Source organism: Alexandromys fortis, unplaced genomic scaffold (assembly GCF_014885135.2).
Source record: "Alexandromys fortis isolate MF-2015 unplaced genomic scaffold, M_Fortis_MF-2015_v1.1 scaffold_1, whole genome shotgun sequence".
Classification (NCBI taxonomy): Eukaryota; Metazoa; Chordata; class Mammalia; order Rodentia; family Cricetidae; genus Alexandromys; species Alexandromys fortis.
The window spans coordinates 20,882,816-20,904,265 of record NW_026067927.1 but is presented as its reverse complement, the minus strand read 5'-3'; the positions used below and the strand labels follow the sequence as shown (position 1 = coordinate 20,904,265).

The 21,450-nt window shown below is 44.2% G+C and overlaps 1 protein-coding gene across 2 annotated transcripts in view; it reads right to left on the bottom strand.

Annotated features, from left to right (window-relative positions):
• Positions 1–21,450, bottom strand: part of Wwox (WW domain containing oxidoreductase) — an 863,064-nt gene that overhangs the window by 578,178 nt on the left and 263,436 nt on the right. For both annotated transcript variants that reach the window (XM_050143852.1, XM_050143851.1), the window contains exon 8: positions 19,248–19,512. In XM_050143852.1, coding sequence (XP_049999809.1) covers positions 19,248–19,512 — 265 coding nt within the window. The remainder of the gene's footprint in view (positions 1–19,247; positions 19,513–21,450) is intronic.

Below are 21,450 nucleotides of genomic sequence, written 5' to 3'. Positions count from 1 at the left end.
GGACTTGATTGGGGGAGGGGGAGGGAAAGGGGAGGCGGCGGTGGGGAAGAGACAGAAATCTTTAATAAATTAAAAAAATAAAATAAAAAAATAATAAAAAAACCGTTGTGAATGTAAAATTAACAAGAATACTCAATCAAGGCAAAGATGGCACTAGAGGGATGGCTCAGCAGTTGAGAGTGTGTACTGCTCTCCCTAAGCTCCAGAGTTCAGATCCCAGTCCCTCATCAGGCGCCTTACAACCACCTCTGTCCCCAGCTCCAAGGAGGCTCAAAGCTCCTTTCTGGCCTCTGTGGGGCTGCATACACAGCCAAATACATACAAGCAAACACACAAACACAAATAAAAATATACAATAAATGAGTAAATAATTTAAAAAGTAAAAAACGATTCTGTACTTCCAACCACTAACTTTGGTATAATTCACCTTCGTTTAGAAGGATATATGTACAGATCACAAAGTGACACTTGGTAATGCTCTACCCAAACTTGTCAGAAGCCATTCCTCTGATAGAGTTCAAACGACAATCTGAACTAAGAGAAAACCCTTGCTGTGGCACGTCTGCTGTGGAGCTTTCGCTACCAGTGGATAATCCTGTCTTGAGAGCCAGATAGGAGATATAAGAAAAGCCCACGGGCATCCATTAATGAGGATAATGTTAAAAAACAATACCAAAGCAAATGGTACAGGCAAGTGTGTGCACACACAGACGCTCACAGAGAACATTACAGGCAGGTAGAACATATATCAAGTCTCTTGACGATGTTGGAGATTAATATTGTAGGACGGGCACAAACTGTGTGACATTTCAACATCAAACAAGCCATCCCTCTGGTAGTATCACCTACCAGAGTGCCTGCAGCAATGGTGCCAGCCCATGGGGAACATACATCTTTTTTCTCCAAACAGTGCAAGCTAATCTTCCCAGGGGCGATCCGTCAACGCCAGGACTGCTAATTTGATAGCTCCGTCATCAGATGGCATCGCAAATTTCATTACATATTTGAAATCATGTTAACATGGTTTGTTAATGTTGGAATTCACTAAAAGGCCACAGTTATTTAAATAATGAATGGCCACAATAATGGTATACATATTGCAAAAGGGACACATGTATCTTCCCCAGATCCTCTTCTTGGGGTCTTACATCATTAGTTAAGAGTCATCAACAGGGAGATTTATCAAGATGTTTCAGAGAGGCTACAGAGTCAGATCTGAAGTCACAATTTGTAGAGATTAACAACATATATATCTGAAGGGAGAATACAATAAATTATATTAGAAGATTGTTATGTACTGGCTCCATCAGATATCCTTAAGGCAAGAGAAATTTAATTCTACTACCTAAAAACAAAAGACATAAAAATATTTAGTTGAGCACTAACTTGCATTTAAATATCATTTATGGATACATGCACACATGTATAGATCAGCAAATTCATTCAGAAATGAGTAGATCCCATATATAAACCTGCCCACTGAATGCTCTATTCATGTCACATACAAACCCCTGTTCCTTCCACAGTTCCCCGCTCAGTGTCATGGGTACTACTTCTGCTGCTGTACCCTCAATGCTGTCTCAGTACATCCTCAGGACATTTCTAAGTGGTCAATTCTTGCAGCCTACCTCACGGTCGCCATTCTAAACGTCTTCCTCTTCTCAGCTCACTTTCTGCTTTCACCAAAAGGATCCCTAAAAAGCCCGGACCCCACTAGAGCCAAGATATGGTCGGTGGTACTGGAGCTCTCCAGTCAGTAGGAAGAGACTGGGGATCCCACTCCAGGGCCTACCGTTAAGTGGCCTTGGGCAAAGCTGTTCATCTCCTAGCAGCTCCCCTGATGGTAGTGGAGAATATTTGCTGAGTGAGTGTGCACCAGTAGTCCCAGCACTTGGGAGACTGAGGCAGGGGACTCGCAAGTTGGAGGCCTGCTACTAAATGAGACTGTATCTTTAAAATAAAGAAAATAATGACAGAGAATATTATCTTCAAAGAATCAAAGTAAGAAATGCCTCAATTACTAGCATGTAGCAGGTGCTAAATAAAATGCGGCTACCTTAAAAACCAGCAGTCCTACTGTCCTCCCTGCCATCGTCCCCACTATCCTCCCTGCCATCATCCCCACCATCCCCTCTGCCGTCATCCCCACCGTCCTCCCTGCCGTCATCCCCACCGTCCTCCCTGCCGTCATCCCCACCGTCCTCCCTGCCTTCATCCCCACCGTCCTCCCTGCCGTCATCCCCACCGTCCTCCCTGCCGTCATCCCCACCGTCCTCCCTGCCATCATCCCCACCGTCCTCCCTGCCATCATCCTTCACAAAGTCCTCCCTGCCATCATCCTTCACAAAGTCCTTGTTGGTATCTGTTACCTACAACTGTGATGGTTGGTGCTCTCAATTTAAAATCACCAGGAGACCAACCTCTGGGCATATCTGTGAGAAGATTATTTTTTTTAGGTTGAAGTTAACTAATTTGGGAAGACTCCCTGAAATGTGGGTGGCACCATTCCATGGGCTGGGATCTGGCATTTCATAAGAAGGAGACAGCGAACTGAGAGCCAGCATTCCTTTCTCTCTGTTTTTTTTTGGACTGGAGAAGCAATGTGACCAGCTGCCTCATGCTCCTGCCGCCATGCTTTCCCCATCAGAATACACCGTCTCTTCAAACCACAAGCCCAGATAAACTCTTACGTTGCTACATCAAGTATTTTGTCACAGCTAAGACAACTTCTATGGGGCGGGAATCTTTACAAACCCACGCTTCATTATAAATGTCAAGTCTGTCATGAGGGAAAGTTTGAAATTTTGCTAATTTTAAGTTTTTACACTGTGATTTGATGAGGTTTAGCAGACTTGTAATAACCAAGTTTTCGGCCCCCTTAACTTGGTCCCTGACCCAGGGCTTCACCATCTTCTGGTGCACACTATTCCCAAATTTTCCTTTTCTGTCCATGTTTCCTTCCCACATAACCTCCAAGTGCCAATAAAGATGCTATCTCTACTGTGCAACTTCACCTGACATCACTTGTGTCTACACCCAAGGGAGGAAAGCCCCATGTCCTAGTTGGTTGGTATTCACGACACCTCACTTGACCATTTTTATCACTATATCCCCTAAGCACACAGGGCAAGGATAACACCGGACTCATTTCTGTCCTTGCTAAAGCTTACAGCACCTCACACAGGAGGGGCACTTGGTAAGGGTTTATCAGACAATAGCAGATGTGATAATATGGGACAATGGTGACCTTCAAAGGACCCAAGGTGATATAGTGAGCCCTGAGAGTAATAGTTTGTATTGACACTTATGTAAAAATCAGCATTAAAAATAAGATGAAACCAAGAAGAAGAATAACAATAACAAACAACAACAAAATTCAGTTGTGGTATTATGATATACCCCCCATAATTCTGATTATTATATGATGTAATCTGAACCAGAAGGTTCACCATGACTCAAAGCTAGCCTTGGTTATAGAATAAGTTCAAAGCCAGCCAGGGCTGCCTAGCAAGAACCTACATCAAAATGCCAAAACAAAAACTAACCAACCAATCAAATACACAACAGACCAGCAGAGGCCAGTACATATAAGTATGTTTTTCACTAAATATTTGCTTCAGAAACAGACAAGTACGAATAGTTCACATTTACTGGTTCCAACACAGAAAATAAAAAGTTTAAAATACCCTTTTCTGAGGAACACAGGGCACCTGATCAGCAGTTGCTAAGCAGCATCAGCCAGGGTGTTGGAAGCCTGGGAGAGAGTTCCTTCAGCAAAGCACTCATAGACCAAGCCTGGACAAGGTGAGAAACACAGCAATGGACTCGCTGGCCATTTCTTGGGTATCAGCTAAGAAGCCAGCAGGGGTCCGTTGTCAATTTTGCAGTACTTGTTCCAAGTTAAATACCCATCATAAGAATTTGCTGGTAGCAAATCCATGTGGGGAAATGCAGATGGGCACCCCTGAAAACTATCTGGACACAAAGGAGAACTCTCCATGGAAAAAGTTACGAAAAGTCATTTTGGGTGCTAAGAGGGTTTGAATTAAAAAGAGCTTAACTCTATGTGCTGCTCAAAAACCAGATTAAAGTATTCAATTAACCTAATGAAACCTACCAGGAATCAAGAAAGACCAAAGAGTTGACTAGTATGGATTCAGTGCTGATGAGAGATTTTATTCATTAAATACGCAGTTTAAAAACCCACAACTGCAGGACCAAAGTGGCAGGGCTGGACTAGGGAGATGGCTCAGTGGATTTTAAAGGGTTTGACCTGCAAACATGAGGGCCTGAGTGTGGATGTCACGGGAAGCTGGACATGGTAACACATGCCTGTAACCCCAGTGCTCCTGCTGCAGGAAGGGAGGCAGGAACAGGAGATGCCTTGCAAACGCATGGTCCAGCTAATCTGACATAAGCAACGGTAAACAACAAGAGACCAGGTGGAAAGGGAGGACTGTTGTCTAACCTCCACACACCTGCTGTGACACACGCACCCCCACACTGAAGTCCCACATATACACACACAGGATTTTTTTTTAAATGGCAATGCTGAATTGGCTGGCGTCGGCTTCTTTACCCAAAACAGATGGCCAGCCCACATGCTAAGCAGCAGAGTATAAGTTAAATAAACCAATATACTCATCTAGTACTGCCTGTCCATACGCACCCAAAGCATGGCTATTGACAGTGTTGGCTGCTTTCACAAACCATCTTAATAAATGAACTAAATAAGAAATCAAATTCCCACCAAGATATGTCTAAGGCAGAAAACAGCTCGCTGGGAAAGATGTTAGGGAACACAAAGGAAAAGGAATGACAGAAAAACAGGATGCAAAGAAAGAAGGAAGACAGGAAGGAAAGAAAGAAAAGAATTATTTATTGATCTGACTAAATTATAATATGTATTAAAATATAACATGAGGTTACTGGCCAGCCAGCCGGCCACTGGCATGCTTGCTAAGGGACACGAAGGGAAAAGGGTGGCTCAGTTGGAGAAACAGTTTGCGACACAAGTGTGAAGACTCTGATTTTAGAAAGCTTGGCATGATGGCAACTGCTTGTTATCCTGGGACTGAGGATGTGGAGACAGGAGGATGCCTGGGACGCACAGGTCAATGACAGACCTTGTCTCCAAGGTTGACAGCATTACTGAGAATAACCTCTGGCCTCCACATACACACTGCACGTGCTTGTACCTACACATATGTGCGCAGACACACACTAAAGAAAAGGAATCAGCTGCTTGCTGAAGCCCGCTTGGGCTAGATAAGAAGGCCAGTCCAGGCTTTCCTTGAGACCCTATCTCAAGCCAATAACAAATGCCAATCAGATGTTGCTATTGTGAGTCATTAATAAAACATACTTTTAAAAAGCTTTCTAAAATTCTGAAGACAGAAAGAGTTCTCTTAGCCTCTAGTTTTTCCAGCACACTCTGTGTTGTATAATCTCTTATGCTGAGTGAGGCTAAGATAGACAAATGTCCAAGAGTACACATCAGGATAACGCGGCTTTGGGTCTGCATTAAGAGATTCTAGGCCAGGCGTGGTGGCTCATGCCTTTGAACCCAGCACTCTGGAGGCAGAGGCAGGTACATCTCTGTTAGTTTAAGGCCATCCTGGTTTACAAACCAAATTCCAGGAGAGCCAGAGCTATACAACAGAAAGAGCCCGTGTCAAAGCACCAGATTATATAAAGTCAACAGAAAGCAGGACAGGTAAGAAGCTAGAAGCCCTAAAAATACAAAGTTAATGCACTAAAAACCGACTTGTAAATGGGCAGAGGGCCAAGAGCTCCGAAAGCACATCCCGTTAAAACTTCATTATCAAATGGAAGGCTTGTGGCCATTCCTCCTAGGGTTTCCTTGCAATTAGGGACCGGAGGGTGCTTGGCACCTGCAGAGCTTCTGCTCTCTCATGTAATAGGAAGTATCCTTGACAACAGCTGTTCTCTATAACCTTGACAATCAGGAAAGGCCACCTTGGCTGGCAGGCTCTGCAGAAAACGAACCATTTCCAGGTTGCACCAGGCGCCACAGGTTTGAGTTTCGCCTTTACCTCAAACCACCTCCAGATAGGCTGGCTTGTCTTCTCTGTTTTCTAGCACAGAGGACCTCCTGGCTGCTGGGACTCATTCAGGCTCAAGGTCCATGCATAACCTTCTGCTCCATCACACTGACTCCCAACTTCCACCACACTGAGGAAAGCACGTGCCACCCACTCCCATCTGCGTTGGGGTCATGAAGTACATAGGTAATTTGCAGAAGATGCTTAGTACAAAGCCAGTCCCAGTAAACGTTAGGTGTTTGTATTGTCATCCAGAACTACTTAGCCAGGCAGGACTCTGAGGGAGGAACCTCTACTATTGCAACTACACATGGGAAAACAGCGGTGGCCAAGAGGAGTCGGAAGAGAAGAGTTCAGTTTCCAAGATTTTCGTTTTGGCTTCTGATCTAAAAGGTCAACCATCACCCTGGAGCCAAAGATGAACCCAAGGGAATCTCTTCCTGCCCTGGTGATGGGAGGAAAGATGAGACACACGCAGGCAAAATGCACCAGTGTTTCAGAGTCAGGGTGCCCAGGAGGAAGGCTGTATCCTTTTCAAGCAGCGGGAACTGGCCAGCTTCTTCCTGAGACTTGGACCAGAAGCACGGAAAGGAACACTGCTCTTCGCCCTGGTGTGTGCTGGAGAACTTAATCCCCCCGAAGCCTGCTCTTGTTATTTTCTTCTGAACATCTTCTCAAACCCTTCCTTATAGGAAACCTGCTCGGGCTAACGCTGAGACTTCAACCACGCTAATTTCATTAGGTCAGTCTTCTATGGCTGTAGAGACCCGACAGAGGGATCAGTGATACACAGCCCACACAGAAGCCAAGCAGCGATGTTGAACTCAAAAGAGGAAAAAACAGACTTTCTGTGTTCACCTGCCTAAGAATATTAAAATATCAAAAAAATTTTTGAGTTCCCAGATTTTATGGCTTTTTTCCCCCCTTTTAAAGACTGAGAATACTAAGAAAACATTATGCAGGCCTCAGCAGTTGATGTACGGTATTTTTTTTGGATCTAGCAAATATACTTTTTATAACTTTTCTCTGAAACAAGGAACTTTGTGGCTCAGGTTACTTGGACACTGTTTATTCTTCTCTTTTTCTGATCAGTCAGAGGAGGTTTCTCTCTGTTCTTCAAATAAATAAGATTCCCCAGCTGAACAAACACCATATATTCTTAGGGATAACTTGGACTTCTTAAAGAATATTTCACTTTCTCTCTCTCTCATTTTTTTCTCGAAATGTAAATGATTAAAGAGAGCCATCCCAGGAAACTCAAGAAGCGAACGTTGATCGTGGTATTCATCCTCAAAATGATGCCTCCGCTGGGGAGAAATCGCTTACTATTTCTAGAGGATTCTGAAGATGAATAAATAAGATATTTTATTAGGCAAGGTAATGGGTTGGTGTAGGTAATGAAAGAAAACTTTAACATTCAAAATCACCATCTTTTCAAAAAAAAAAAGATGAAAAAATGTTCTTTCTCTTTCCTTCATCCTTTGTTCAAAGAGCACAGTAGCCCAGACCAGGAACAACTGGACCTAGAGAGGGCACAGAGCCTCAGGAAGTGGAGTGATAGTTCCCACAGGCTTGGGAGTGATGGACAAAACTTACTTTTACTAAAAGAAGTTAAGTTTCCAGCCAATTTTTGAAATTCCTATCCGATGTCAGCAACATGAGTTCTTTATTTTATTTTATTTATTTTATAAAAAGAAAGCAGGCCTTCCATTAACCTCTCTACTAAAGCAATGTGAGTCACAGACTTTGGTTCAAATGATGCTGCACCCTTCCATCTTCTTCACAAGGTTTCTTACCAAAGGACCAAATTTTCTCTCCCATCCCAAAGCAGAATGCATAAACACACACAGGAAGGAACTGGGTACACAGGACACCTCTGTCTGTCCGAGAAGTGGCACGAGCCGAAGACAGGAAGGACGCCATCAGCAGGAGAGGAAGGCATGGAGCCATTAGCAACAAGTGCCATGTTTCAGACAAGGAGCTCTGTGTCAGGGTGGAGGAGCGCCCCTGCCACAGGAGCACAGTAACCGGGACAACCAAAACACACACACTCAACACCACTCCTAGAGCGGTGGACAGGTTGCAAGATAACCACTTGCTCCAGCACTCACGCCTCTGTGAAATGCTCTCTCCTAGACCATGGTTGGGCACAGCAACACACTTCTAACAAAAAGTTCAGAAATGGAGAAGGTTGTGGGACTGTGGTTGGCTTGGGGAGGGCTGTGTTTCTGCCCTGCTGGAGGACACTGGTCCTTGTGTAGAGCCCATACTGTCTACCACTCTCTATCCCCTCATGCTGCTGCATGGTGTATCTACATAGCTGTGCATCCTGTAGCAGACTCACTACTCGGTTCACTGCGATACTTTACTTTAAAATTGGAGACTACGTATATGGAGAAAACTCTAAACTCCCATTAGATGAGACCAGAAGTGGTAAACCCTTAGCTGGCTCTGATAAAACATTCCTTTCCTACTGCAGCAGAAGGGGCAGACAGAGTTATTCTGAAAACAAATTGGGACTCGGGTTTGTGTCTCCTTTATTTGTGTTAGGAAAACATCACATCACAGGGGGTTAAAAATCAAGGGGTCTGGCAAGTTATACAGAAATCGCTGTCCATGGAAGGAACGTTCTGGAAAATCATGGGTCAACACAAACTCTGGGCGTGTGTTTAATCATGCTGGCCTCCAGCATCTAAACTGCACCGAGGCCAAAAATGACTGGAAAGAAGTATGAAATTGGAGAAAAGGGAACTGGAAGGGGGAGGATCAAAGGCGGCCCTTGCTTGAATAGAGAAGCGAGGGAGGGCCAGCATGAGGCCGAGAGAGGCGGCGCTACCAAACTGCCAGTGGGCCCATGGGAGAAAGAAAGAGCAAGATAAAGCTGGTGGCTTCAAATCCTGGTTAAATGTTCATTAAGTAATTTGTCACACACATTAAGGACAGATGGTTGCTTTTCTCCTCTCGGGTGCCCACTCAGGAACAAAGCCTGAGTTAGACTTGAAACACTGTAATGCAAAGTGAGGAAAAAGAAAGAAAGGAAGAAAGGAAGGAAGGAAGAAAGAAACCCTATAGCACTGGTAGCTTCCCAAACTCATTTCCATTTTGAACAAAAGGGAACAATTTCTCCTCAAAGCTGAGCTGTGTTGTCAGTGGGAGCCAAGCCGGTAGCCCCCAAAAGTTGAAATTGACCTGAGACTCTTAACCCCAGCATGCTGGGGGTGGAGGCGGGAGGATCGGGAATGCAAGGTCATCCTTAGGCAACTTGAAGCCTGCCAGGGCTACGTGGGACCTTATCTCAAAAAATAAATGTGTGGGTGCATCTGTGTGCGTCTATAATTCCAGCACTAGGGAGGCAGAGGCGGGCAGATTTCTGGGAAGTTCAAGGCCAGCCTGGTCTACAAAGGGAAACTCCATGCCTGTAGCGCATGCCTACTTCACACACCACGTGCTACGGAATGGTTCACTAGTTGGGCAAGGAGCTGGAGACTGAAACACACACACATGGGGGGGGGAGGTAATGCCAACAATGCCCCCAAGAATGTTCCCTTTATTGTGTTCCAGGGCAGCTTATATAGGGTCTCCTTGACTAATGGCCACACCCTAACTCTCAGCTGCAAACCCACCAGAAACCACTCCCCTGCCATTGGGAACTCCTGAGGGTCTCATGCTCAGAGCAGCTGCAAGCACAGGAAAACAAGCTGATTACTCCAGCAGGTAGGGGGGGGTCACAAAAAATTTAGGGTCTGGGGGTACACAGTCCCCAACACATGCCAGTCAGGACCACACAATGAGACTTTTGTTTCAGAAAAACAAAATAAATAAACACAAAAAAATTCCTGCAGGAGAAGTGTATAAAAATATATTTGATAGTAAAAGGTTAAAATCCATTTCTATTCTGAGTGTCTACTTTAACTCTGGGTCTGGTTAATTTCAGTGGTTTTTTTTTTCATACATATAATGAAGTTTAACAAAAATTTTTAAAAAGAGAACAAATAAAGAAAAGAAAGAGGTCAATCAAATGCACAAAATAGAACATGGGGGCTGTAGCCCAGTTGGCAGAGTGCTTGCCTGGCATGCCTCAAGTCCTGGGTTCTACCCTCAGTACTGCATAAACCTGGCATGATGATGCTTGCCTGTAATATCAGTACTCAGGAGGCTGAAGCAAGAGGATCAGAAGTTCAAGGCCAGCCTAGGCTATATGAAATCCCATCTCAAACAAACAAATAACACACACACACACACACACACACACACACACACACACACAAAATGGCCTACCTATCCTCCACCTGTGGTGACAGATGTCTAGTTTTTCAGACTTGCATACAAGGAGTTCATCAGTTCGAGGTCCAGGGAAAGGGCACCTGTGACAGGCACAGGGTCCACATTAGGAGCAGGAACACCTGGTCAAGACCCAACCACTACAGGACCTCAGTTCTGCCTGCAGCTGAAAGGGGAATGAGTCCAGAGAAGCAGAGAGTGGAGGGGTAAATGCTGGCCAAAGTGGCCAGGCTCTCAGCATAAACAGTGGGCAGCATGGTGAAGGACTTATTGACTGTTGCCATGGCAGTGAAGACACACGAACAGAACAGTCCTCAGCTCGTACAGAGAAGTAACATTCCAGGTGGGCGCCTAGGCAGGTGGGCTCACCTTAACACTTAGAAAAGAGACAGGTAGAATAATTAGCCATTTAATGAGATAATATACTGTTCTTCCAGGGTGTCTACCCCTGGCCAATCTTTTACAGCACTCAGCCATGCTGGTGGGGAGCTGCTTTTCCGAATTACTCAGTGCAGCCCTCCGTGGTCCTCTCTCTTTAGTCTCCTTCCAAGCATGCTTTCCCTAACACTCTGGGCTTCTGTCATCCTCTAAAGCACCCCCTTCCTCACCATATGGCTGCCTGCTGTCGCATGACCACCCTCCACACTAGTTTAACTCGGCCATCACAGCCGCCCTCTCCTCGTCTCCACTCTCCTTTACAGGAGAGCTGCTGAGGTTTACAGATGCCTTGGTCTGGAAAGTTCTATTAACTCCAATAAAACTGTCTTCAAACGTCCATTTGAGCCTATTGTGAAATTCTTTTATAAGAAAATTAAGAAACAAGATGAAACCCCAACTTCCCCCTAGTAACCATGAAGGGAACACCTCCAAATTCTAGTAACATGTCCATCTATGCCATACACGGAAAGGGTGAGAATATATCTTAAGTTGTAAACTGTAAAAGGATTATTCTGTTCTGTAAGCCAGCTCACAAATAACCAAATGGAGATGTCCTATTAATTATAAAAGTTCAGCCAATAGTTAGGTTTCTTTCTAACTAGCTCTTATAAACCATATCTATTAATTTACATCATGCTTTTGTGGCTTTTTTACTTTTACTCTTTATTGCCCATACCGCTTTCCTGCTTCCTTCATGTCTGGCAATTTTCTTCATCTTCTTCCCAGAATCCTCTTTGTCCCCAAAATTATGCCAATCCAGGGGCCAGTTAACTTTTTATTAAACCAATTGGAGTGACACATATTCACAGTGAACAAAGAGATTATTCCACAACATTTCCCTATTTTTGTTTAAATAAAAAGAAAAGATTTTAACTCTAACACAGTAAAACTATATACAATAAGAACAATTATCAGGTAAGAATTATATTCACAATGTCAAGTCCATTTGCATTTGGCATATTTGGAGAAATTACTCCATTATTTATTCTATCTTGACGAATCAGAAGTTCTGTACTTAATTTACCTTCTAACAAAACTAAGGAAAACTACAACTATAACTGCCTAGTCTTCAACTCTATCAAAAACCCCAAAAGATATAATATTACAGAAGTGCATTGCAAGCCATTTCCAAACCTTTAGAAATGACAGACATCTGGCTGCCTAGATAGTCACCCAAGGTTCCTTTGCAACATTGGGGCATTTAGTCTTCAGCCTACAGGCCTAGAATGTCTGGCAGACTTTTCTATGAAGCAGGAATTTTGAAGGACTGTCCTACCTTATCTTGGCAAAGTTCAACAGTCTTTTTCCTTTGTGTCCTGCCTGTCCAGTTTATACAGCATGCTGTCATCAGTCAAGATAAGCACAGTTTCTTACCCAAATGGCTAGTTTTAGCACACTGAAAGCATACTTCATATTTCCTCAATGACCATAATCTTCCCTGAAGTAAATTGGTGGGGCCAGGAGCAGATGTGTCTCACTGTCATGAAAAGCTCTGTGTGTGTGGTGTGTGAAGGAAAGTCATAGCAGCTGTTCATCAAGTATTGTAGTTTGGCTCTGAGATGTCTGGACAGTTGATCCCTAGATAGTAGGGCTTTCTGGTAGCCTTTGAAACCTTGGGAAAGTGGAAAACAGCTAGAAAAGGTGTCACTGTGAGGAGGGCTTGGGGAGCCCATCCCCATTTCCAGCTCAAACTCTGTTTTCTGGTTGCCACAATATAACAAACAGATGCCCCAAACTCCCTCTGCCATGGACAGAGCCTGTCACCATGCCATGATAGACTGAGTTCCTTCAAACCATGAGCCATATGTATCCTTCCATCTAGGGCAAGGCATTTATTCAAGGTGATATAAAGTACAGGCAATATAGTGAGGATCTATATGCAGCTGACATTAAACCTTCATGATGTCAAATCTCACTACAAGGCAATAACAATACTATGTGATGTTTATCAGATAACTAGTATGTTCTAGATGCTGCACATGCATGCTGTCTATTGTTTGTCAACACAGTCCATGAAGTAGGCATATGGCCTGGCATTTCGAAGAAATCTTAATGAAGGTAAGAAACACGCTCACAGGTTAGGGTGGAGGGGAGCTGGTATTTGATCGAAGAGCTGCCTGACTCTAGAATGTTCCACAGCCCTCCAGCTCTCGACTTACATATCTTCCTTCCAAATACACTTCCCTGAGGGAATTCATTGTTGGGGCTTGTAGCCAGGTGCCTAGAGGCCTTTGGCTCTGGGCCCAGCTCAGCCCTATACCATGTGCTGTGAGGCCTGGCCTACCATTCCTTTGTTTACACAAGCTGAACCGCAATCCGTCCTCGCCCCAAAGAGACCAAAGGCAGAGGATGCCTTCCTGACCTCCATGTAGAAACACGCAACATTCTTTACGTTATGGCCAGAGACACAATGCTATAAAGACAAAACCACCTCTTACAGGGACTATCTTTTGAGGCCACTGCTGTGGGAAGGCTGGGAAGGTGCCTGTGCTTTTGAGGGACTCATAGTACTTGCTTCCTTTTTTTTTTTATGACATCACATAACAGGAACCTTGTTCTAATCTGAGAGACCCCAAATGCTTCCAGGGTATGACTGATGCAGGTGAGCAGCGTAGAGGGGGTGGTATATTCCAAACTGAAAAATTGCCTCGAAGGAAAGAGCATGTGGCCCCGACTGGATCTAGGGCCGGCCATGCGGAACAGAAAACCCAGCGCTGTTTAATTCGCACGCATGCCCATGGTCACACTGTAAGCAGACGGTCTAAGAGCTGGACGGCTGAGTCTTTTGCTCTGCTATCAAAGCTTGTTTCCCACTGTCCAGTCTCAACAGAGTCGGTCAGCCCCGTGCTTTGCCAGCCTCCTATAGACCTGGAATAGGGGGAATCAACTTACTTTTCAGACAGTGGGAGCAGGGAGAGAGGGCTCGCAGCCTGGTAGTGAGTCAGCACCCTCTTCTCACGAGGAAGGGAAGAGTGCAGAGAGCAGGGCTACCACTCCCTCCACCTGGCCTTCAGAGCTGGTCCGGGATGCAGCGATTGGCACCACTGCAGCCACCTTGGAATCATGAAATGAAAGCCAAGACAACCAGTTTCTCCCCTACTCGGTAGTCACACATACCTCTGGCCGCCTCAGGGTTTCAGAACATATGAAAAATTTAAATAAAACGCCCAGATCTTTTTCCAACCACCTTTCAGGATGAATTTAGAGCTCCCAGCTCACAGTCACTGAACTGATACAGAACACTGACCTAAGCAGGTTGAATTATTGCAAAACGACCGAAGAGGAAGAGGGGAACTAAGTTTTTAAAATAAGCCTAAAGATTCCAAATTCTTTGTTCTTTTGGAATCTGCCATGTGCGCTGACCTCAGGACTAAGCAAATACCATAAACTTTAAAGTGCTGGACAGAGTGGAGAGCTGAGTAATAAATCCCAGGCCAATGATCTCGTGGAAGGGAAGAAGGCTGTTTGGGGCTGCAGGAAGATGGCCTGTGTAGAGAAGACAGGAGACAAGGCAGGAAAGGGCACCTGCGGCCTGGCCACAGGGGTCCTAAAAGCCTTCTTTCCTACCATCCCAGAACCTGGGGGAGCACAGAAATCAGAGAATTCTACCCGCACTTGGAGGCTCGGAATATTGAGATTAGCAAGGAACATGCTGAGATTTCTACAGTGCAAACTGTATTTTCCTTTCTCAACAGAAAGAAAGAAAAAGAAAACAGAAAAGCCCCGGTAGCTCTCTCCCTCCTTTTATGGGACATGCCAACACACACCGACAGAGATTCAAGCACAAAGCGGGTCCTTGAACACACCTCCGGGAGAGCCGGCTCTGGGTCTTTGAAGGTGGTAGAGGGAGAGACATCTTTTGCCAAAACACTAATTTAAAGAAGAAATCAACATTTATTATGCCCTTCATTATGTTTTAAAGTTGCACAACGATAAATCACTGAGCTGTGGGTTATTCAAGGGCAGAGTCGCCCAGCTTGGCGCTGTGGAAGGTTAGAAGACTGCTATGTTGTGCTTCCTCGGCTTCTAATTTATAACTCTGCAGCAGGACCCAGGGTTGCGGGCCCATCCATTAGCAGGAGAGCCACACATCTGTTAAGACCCCTACAATGGCTGCCTTCTCATGGCCATGGGAAGAGAAACCCAATCCTTTCAGAAGATCTACAGACTCAAGCCTTTTTTTTTTTTTTTTTTAGAAAATGTGAACCGATTGGAAAACCGAGTTCCCTAAAACATCTGCTAAGCTCTTGTTACCCTAACACATGATATTCTTTCCTACTGTTACCTGCCAACACAAATATTTGGTTGCTCCAAACACCCTTAGAGGCACGTGACTGCGCTCAACTTGAAATTTACATGCCGAGGCACAGAGGACCTGCTTGGCCCTGGGACTTCTGGCGAGAATGTTGTTTACCAGAGTTTAAAACCTATGTGGAAAAGAAAGAAGGACGGGGGTCAAGAAGGTGCTGTCAAATGTTTGAAAGAGGAAACGTAACGACAGAATCAAACACACATGGCAGAGGCACTATGATGTGTTTGACCAAGGAAGTGGAGCAGGGAGGAGTTGGCAAAGGTTCTGGGGCTAGACTGGCATTTTCTTGAACAGTCTGGGTAAGCTCTCTGTGCTTGTCCTGGTGAGACAGAGGTCATTCTGAACCTACGGACGTGTCGTGTGGGAAAAATGAATATGCAGACGCCAACGCTGAGACATCAGGTGGGAGCCACCGGGAGTATAGTGAGTGTGGCAAAGGCCTCAAATGAGGTAGCACACACCAATAGCTAAAATCACCCGAGAGAACCTCTTATGCCATTATGTAACAGCACAGATCAGGTTATGTGAATTATGATGCCATGAATTAATATGCACATGTAACTATATCATGTATGCTAACATATAGTACACACTGACACACACACATAGGACACAACTTGAAGACAGGGAAGCCAACGTGAAGTGCCCATGTGATGTGACCTTATCATATAAACACTCTGTAAATTTTGGTTTCCTTTAGACATTCCAGGGACTGCTACTGGGAAAAGTTTTAGCTTAAACAACATTTAAAACAGCATAGTTCCTTTTATCCTTTCTTTTTATTTGATCATAAAATGAAGGAGGGATAAGCACTTCTTTCCCAGAAACCCCGGGACATCTGTCCTATGGCCATCAAGAAGAGGGCAGCAGAGATGTGGCCTTGCCAGTAGGGGGCGCCGTGCTGAGACTTAGTCCCTGTGAGTTTCTCATTAGTGATTATTATACTGCAGGAGGCCCAAATGCAAAAATTAATTAATTTCAAAGTGATAATGCATTTACAGCAACAATTAGAAACGTATAACTGTAAAAGGGCAACATTTAAAAGACATATTACATTTAATAAAGTTGCACAAGAGCATCCAATTGTAAAATTACTGATCTGCAACAATAGTCCTTAAAGAGCCACTTAAAATAGCCGGACTCCATGAAGGGTGACCTAATTACGGTAACTAAAATCACCATAGTCACAGCGAGTCACAGCAAATAAAGAAGGGACGTTGATATTAAAACACTGCTGTTTAATGCTTCCGGGAGCTGGCTGCAGCAGAGAAGGGGAGGCTGGGCTTCAAAGAGCCAGGCAAAGTTGTGGGTTTTTTTTCTTCTTCCCTTGGCCCTGTACAAGGGAGAGCATACTCAAGCTATGCCCGTGTCACAGTGAGAAGTGCTTTTGGTTAAGCAAAATGGAGGAGGAGCTTTGAAGCAGAAATGGAGCTCTCACTGTCTCCTCACAGGGTGCTAAGCTGTTATTCAGGAATCCACACTGTACATGGGATCGAAACTCTGGTACACATGGTCTGTGTTTCAATATACAGCTCCTTGAATATGGCAGAAGCAATCGGTTGTCCACAAAACCAACACCTTTCACAGTAGAAGCAACAAGAGGAAGGTGAAGAAGATGGCTCAAGAGAGTGATCCTTGTGTCCTGCTGGGGACAGACCAATCCCCTTCTACCCAATCCTGCTGCTTCTTCCTTTTCTTGCTTCAGAGTCCAGAATACTTGCATTGGAATAGAGATTGATGAGTGTGACCAGCAAGAACTGTGTCCATTCTTCCTCCTCCTGAGCTCCCTCCTCCCTCTTCCCAAACTTCCTCCTCCTGAGTCCTTCTTCCTGAGCTCCCTCTTCCTGGGCTTCCTGTGTCCACCTCTCTCTTTCCCAGCTCCATCCTCCCTCCTGAGGAACTCATCAATAGGGAACTCAATGCCACAGTACCATCAGCCATCTCGACAGGTTACTATTACCACAGAAAACAAAAAATGTGGTTACTTGTGCTATGATCTTGTTAATCTCTACACTTAAGCTTATAAATATAACTCTTGGAAGTGGGAGGCAGAAAGATTCTGAGTTTGAGTTTGAGGCCAGTTTGGGCTACATAATACATACCAAGGCAGCCAGGGCTACACAGTGATATACTGTTTCAAAGTGACTATATACACACAAAGAAGAGAAGTCAACAGTAACATTTAAAACACTTATCAAAGGTTTCGTTTCCTAATCTCTTAGAGATACAAAATGGAAAATTCCAGCCACTGTGATTTCCTTGAGACAGTTAAGATATGTGTGAGGCTACCGCCCCATGTTCTCCTATGCAATCTTTCTGTCTTGCCAGTAATCTTACTCTTGGACTGTTCGGGAGAGGGATGGAGTCACCAATACCCCCATACCCACCACTAAAATCACTATAGTCACAGAAAATAGAATTATCTTATTTATTATCATATTTAGCCCCATGACCCTTGTTATGTGTACTGTCCACAACTGAGGCACAGAGAAGAACTTTCTAGACACAGATAATGCTCATAGAATCAAGAATAACTTGAGGTCATGGAGAGAAGAATTCTGCAACAGTTGCTGTACACAGCACGCTGTACAGAATATGGCCAACACAAGACACATGGGGATATTTAAACTGAAATGAAATTGAATTTGGAACTTGTTCAGTTGTACTGCTTCATGCCAAGGTCTCAATTGCTACAAGTGGCCAATGGACAGATGGCGACCACCAGACAAATTCTAGGTCCATGGTTTGAGTACAATGCTCCTTCTTGTCAGTCCTCAGGACATCTCTTTGGGATGTAGGTGGCAGGCGCTTGATGGGACTCCCATAAGTTGTTCTAATGACCAGAGAACACACTGGGGCTTGATCTGGAGGAGTGTTAAGGAGAGCTGGTTGGTCTACTGTGCTAGGCGGCCACTTACCTCCCTTGCCACCACCAGATAGCTAGTCAAAACCAAAGGCCCAAGTGTGTGTGTGTGCGTGTGTGTGTGTGTGTGTGTGTGTGTGTGTTAGGGAAAAAGAACAATTTCTACTACTTAACAACAGCATCATTAGCTGCACCATGGATATATCAATTCAAAAGGAATACTTTTATTATTTATCCCATGTGTATATGTGTGGAATATGTATATGTGGTACATACATCCATGTGTGCATGACTGTAAAAACGTAGATGTTGGGTTCTCCCTTTGATACTCTCTACTGTTTTGTTTATGTATTTATTTATGTATTTCTTTATTTAGAGACAGGCTGTCTCACTGCACTGGAGTTACAAATGTATAAAAACATTCCCAGCTTTCACCTGCCCACTGGGTATCTGAATCCAATTCTCAATACTTATGCAGAAAATGCTTATTCCACTAAGCCATCTCCATGGCCCTAAAAGAAACACTTTTTTTAAAGCCCGAGGCTTAGAAAAGCAACTGACCAAATATGTTGCAGAACACACACCTTTTTCATACAAGTCACTTTGGGTTAATGAATTCACGGAAGAGGTCTTTACACGCCATTGCTAAACAACTGAAAAAATGTAAAATCTTCACACTCAGCTTTGCAAACATTTCACTTCTAACCACAGCACCATGATTCAACCAAAGATTTGTCTTTGGGGATATGAAGGATGACCACACTCTGGCCACAAAGCCTTCCCCAGGAAAGAGCTACCCCCAGACCTCCATTACAAGAAGCATCTACAACCTCCGATACAAAGTCTCACTGAACCCAGAGGAACTGCACCTCCTAATTGCTTCCTAATCCACATTTTCCACTAACGCAAAGCACACACATGAAGTGCCATTTTCCACAAAATACTTTAGAAGCTTGTCAACCAAATCAGAAATCACACAGAGAGGAAACAGACGATTGTTGTGCACCTCACTTAAAACCTCCAAGATTTTTAGGTGTTCTCCACCTAACAATGAAAATCAACGGCTCTTATCCAAGCCTCCAAGACTCTGTCAGAACGACAGACCAAATCTAAAGATGATACAGACGTGATGGAGAACCTTTGGCAATGATGCTGTTATATTCCATACCAGCCCCACGACGGCAGACAACAATGAGACCACAAGTCGACGGACAGGTCTGGATTTGCAGACCCTTTTGTGACGCTTAAGGAAGTAGGCTTCTGGGGGTACCAGAAGCCATCCACTTACCATGGACTTGGTGAATGGCCTGGCCAAGGTGAACAGCAGCGTGTACACCCATGAGTTTCGATGGATGGACGAGAACATCATGTTTCCAGGGTGCACGGCATTCGAAGTGACCCCTCGTGGGGAGAGGCGACGGTGCAGCTCATTGGAGAAGAGGATATTGCAGAGCTTGGATCTGTTATAAGCCAGCATGGCCCAATAGTCACTCTGTGATGGAGACAGGCTGCTGAGGTCAAGTTTCCCTGAGGAATCGTTAATATCTGTAAATCTGAAACACAGAAAGCAAGACATAGAATACGGAAGATGCAGCTTCTCACAGGGCTTTAGATTTCGATTTAAAATCTGAACGCACCGTGGAGATTTGATCTAGAATACCTCACTACCATGTTACAAACAGAAGTTGGAGACTTAACATGCTGTCAAGTAATGTGATCCAAAGAGGAAGCTTAAGCCTACACCCAGGAGTGCAGTAGACCAAATAAACCCTAAGCCTGCCTCTCTCTCTCTCTCTCTCTCTCTCTCTCTCTCTCTCTCTCTCTCTCTCTGTGAGTGTGTGTGTGTGTCTGTGTGCACTCATATGTGCACGTGTACCTCAAGATCTTCAACCACAAGTTCAAGGATAATTAAATGGAAACAAGCCTTAGATAAAAGGTAGCTAATTAGGAAAGCATTATCATGTTCCTATACTTTGGCAGGATTTCCCTAGATTATTTTAGCCAAATGTATGAGCCCTGTATATTTTCATTTGTGCATCTAAGTTAATACAGATGAGCTGTCGTGCCTCCAAGACTCTTTTCCAGATTAAAAAATTAATGATCATAAAAGGATTGCAACCTTGGTGAGGTGCCATCAAAAGTCTTTAACATTTAAAAAAATAAATAAACAAAGCCCCAAACAAGTTCTGGCCAAGTCTACTGTTTTTGAGTATGCCCATGGTATGGGCACACACAAATCAAAGTAACTAGTTGATGCTTTATAAGAGTCAGACAGAGCCATTAAACACCAGCTGTTTCCTTCCTTTATGCCTATATCTTTGCCAAAAAAGAAAGTGTTTGTCTTTAAAAAAAAAATGGATCATAAGATGCGGGAGAATTGTCTGTATTCTGTCAGTCATGTTATAAATAAACGCTGATTGGCCAGGTAGGAAATATAGGTGGGAAAACCAGACAGGAAGTAGAAATGATGTAATGAGAACAGAGAATTCTGGGAAGGAGGAAGTTGATTCCTCCCACTCCTGCCCAGACCACCAAAGCGGCAGGATGTGAGCTGTCCCACTGAAAAAAGGTACTGAGCCACATGGCTAACATAGATCAGAAAAATGGGTTAATCAAGATGTGAGAGTTAGCCAGTGAGAGGCTAGAGCTAATGGGCCAATCAGCTTTATAACGTATAGAGATCTTTGTGTGATTTTCTTTGTTAGCCAGTGAGAGGCTAGAGCTAAGGGGCCAATCAGCTTTTATAACGTATAGAGATCTTTGTGTGATTTTCTTTGGGGCTAAACAGTTGTGGGGTACTTGGCGGGTCAGAAACCCAAACAAACAAGCCAGCCACCTGATGTTACAATAAGAAACAACTTAAAAGAATGTTCTATATAGTATCATATTTGTTGAAGGACTCTCTCTACTTGGCTTCATTATGCCAACTTTGGGCACTGTAGAGTATCCTGGTTAGTGTTACTACTACTATGATGAAATATCATGACCAAAAACAACTTGGAGAGGAAAGGATTTATGGGCTTACACCTCCACATCACATTTCATTATCAAAGAAAGTCAGAACAGAAACTCAAACAGGGTGGGAATCTGGAGCTGATGCAGAGGCCATGGAGCGCTACTGCTTACCAGCTTGCTCTACATAGCTTGCTCAGTCTGCTTTCTTATAGAATCAAGGACCACCAGCCTAGGGATGGCATCACCTACAGTGGGCTGGGCCCTCCCACAACAATCAGTAATTAAGAAAATGCCTTAATTAAGATGTGTGCTTCCCTGCTCCCCTATCCGACCTTCCTTTATCCCAAACATCCCGTTTCCCAAGTTCCCCCCAACCTCCCCTTCACACTTTTCTCTCCCCATCTCCCCTTACCTCCCTCCCCCCTCCCCCAAGATCCCATTTTTTGCCCGGCAATCTTGTCTACTTCCCATAATCAGGAGGATAGCTATATGTTTTTCTTTGGGATCACCTTCTTATTTAGCTTCTTTAGGAGATC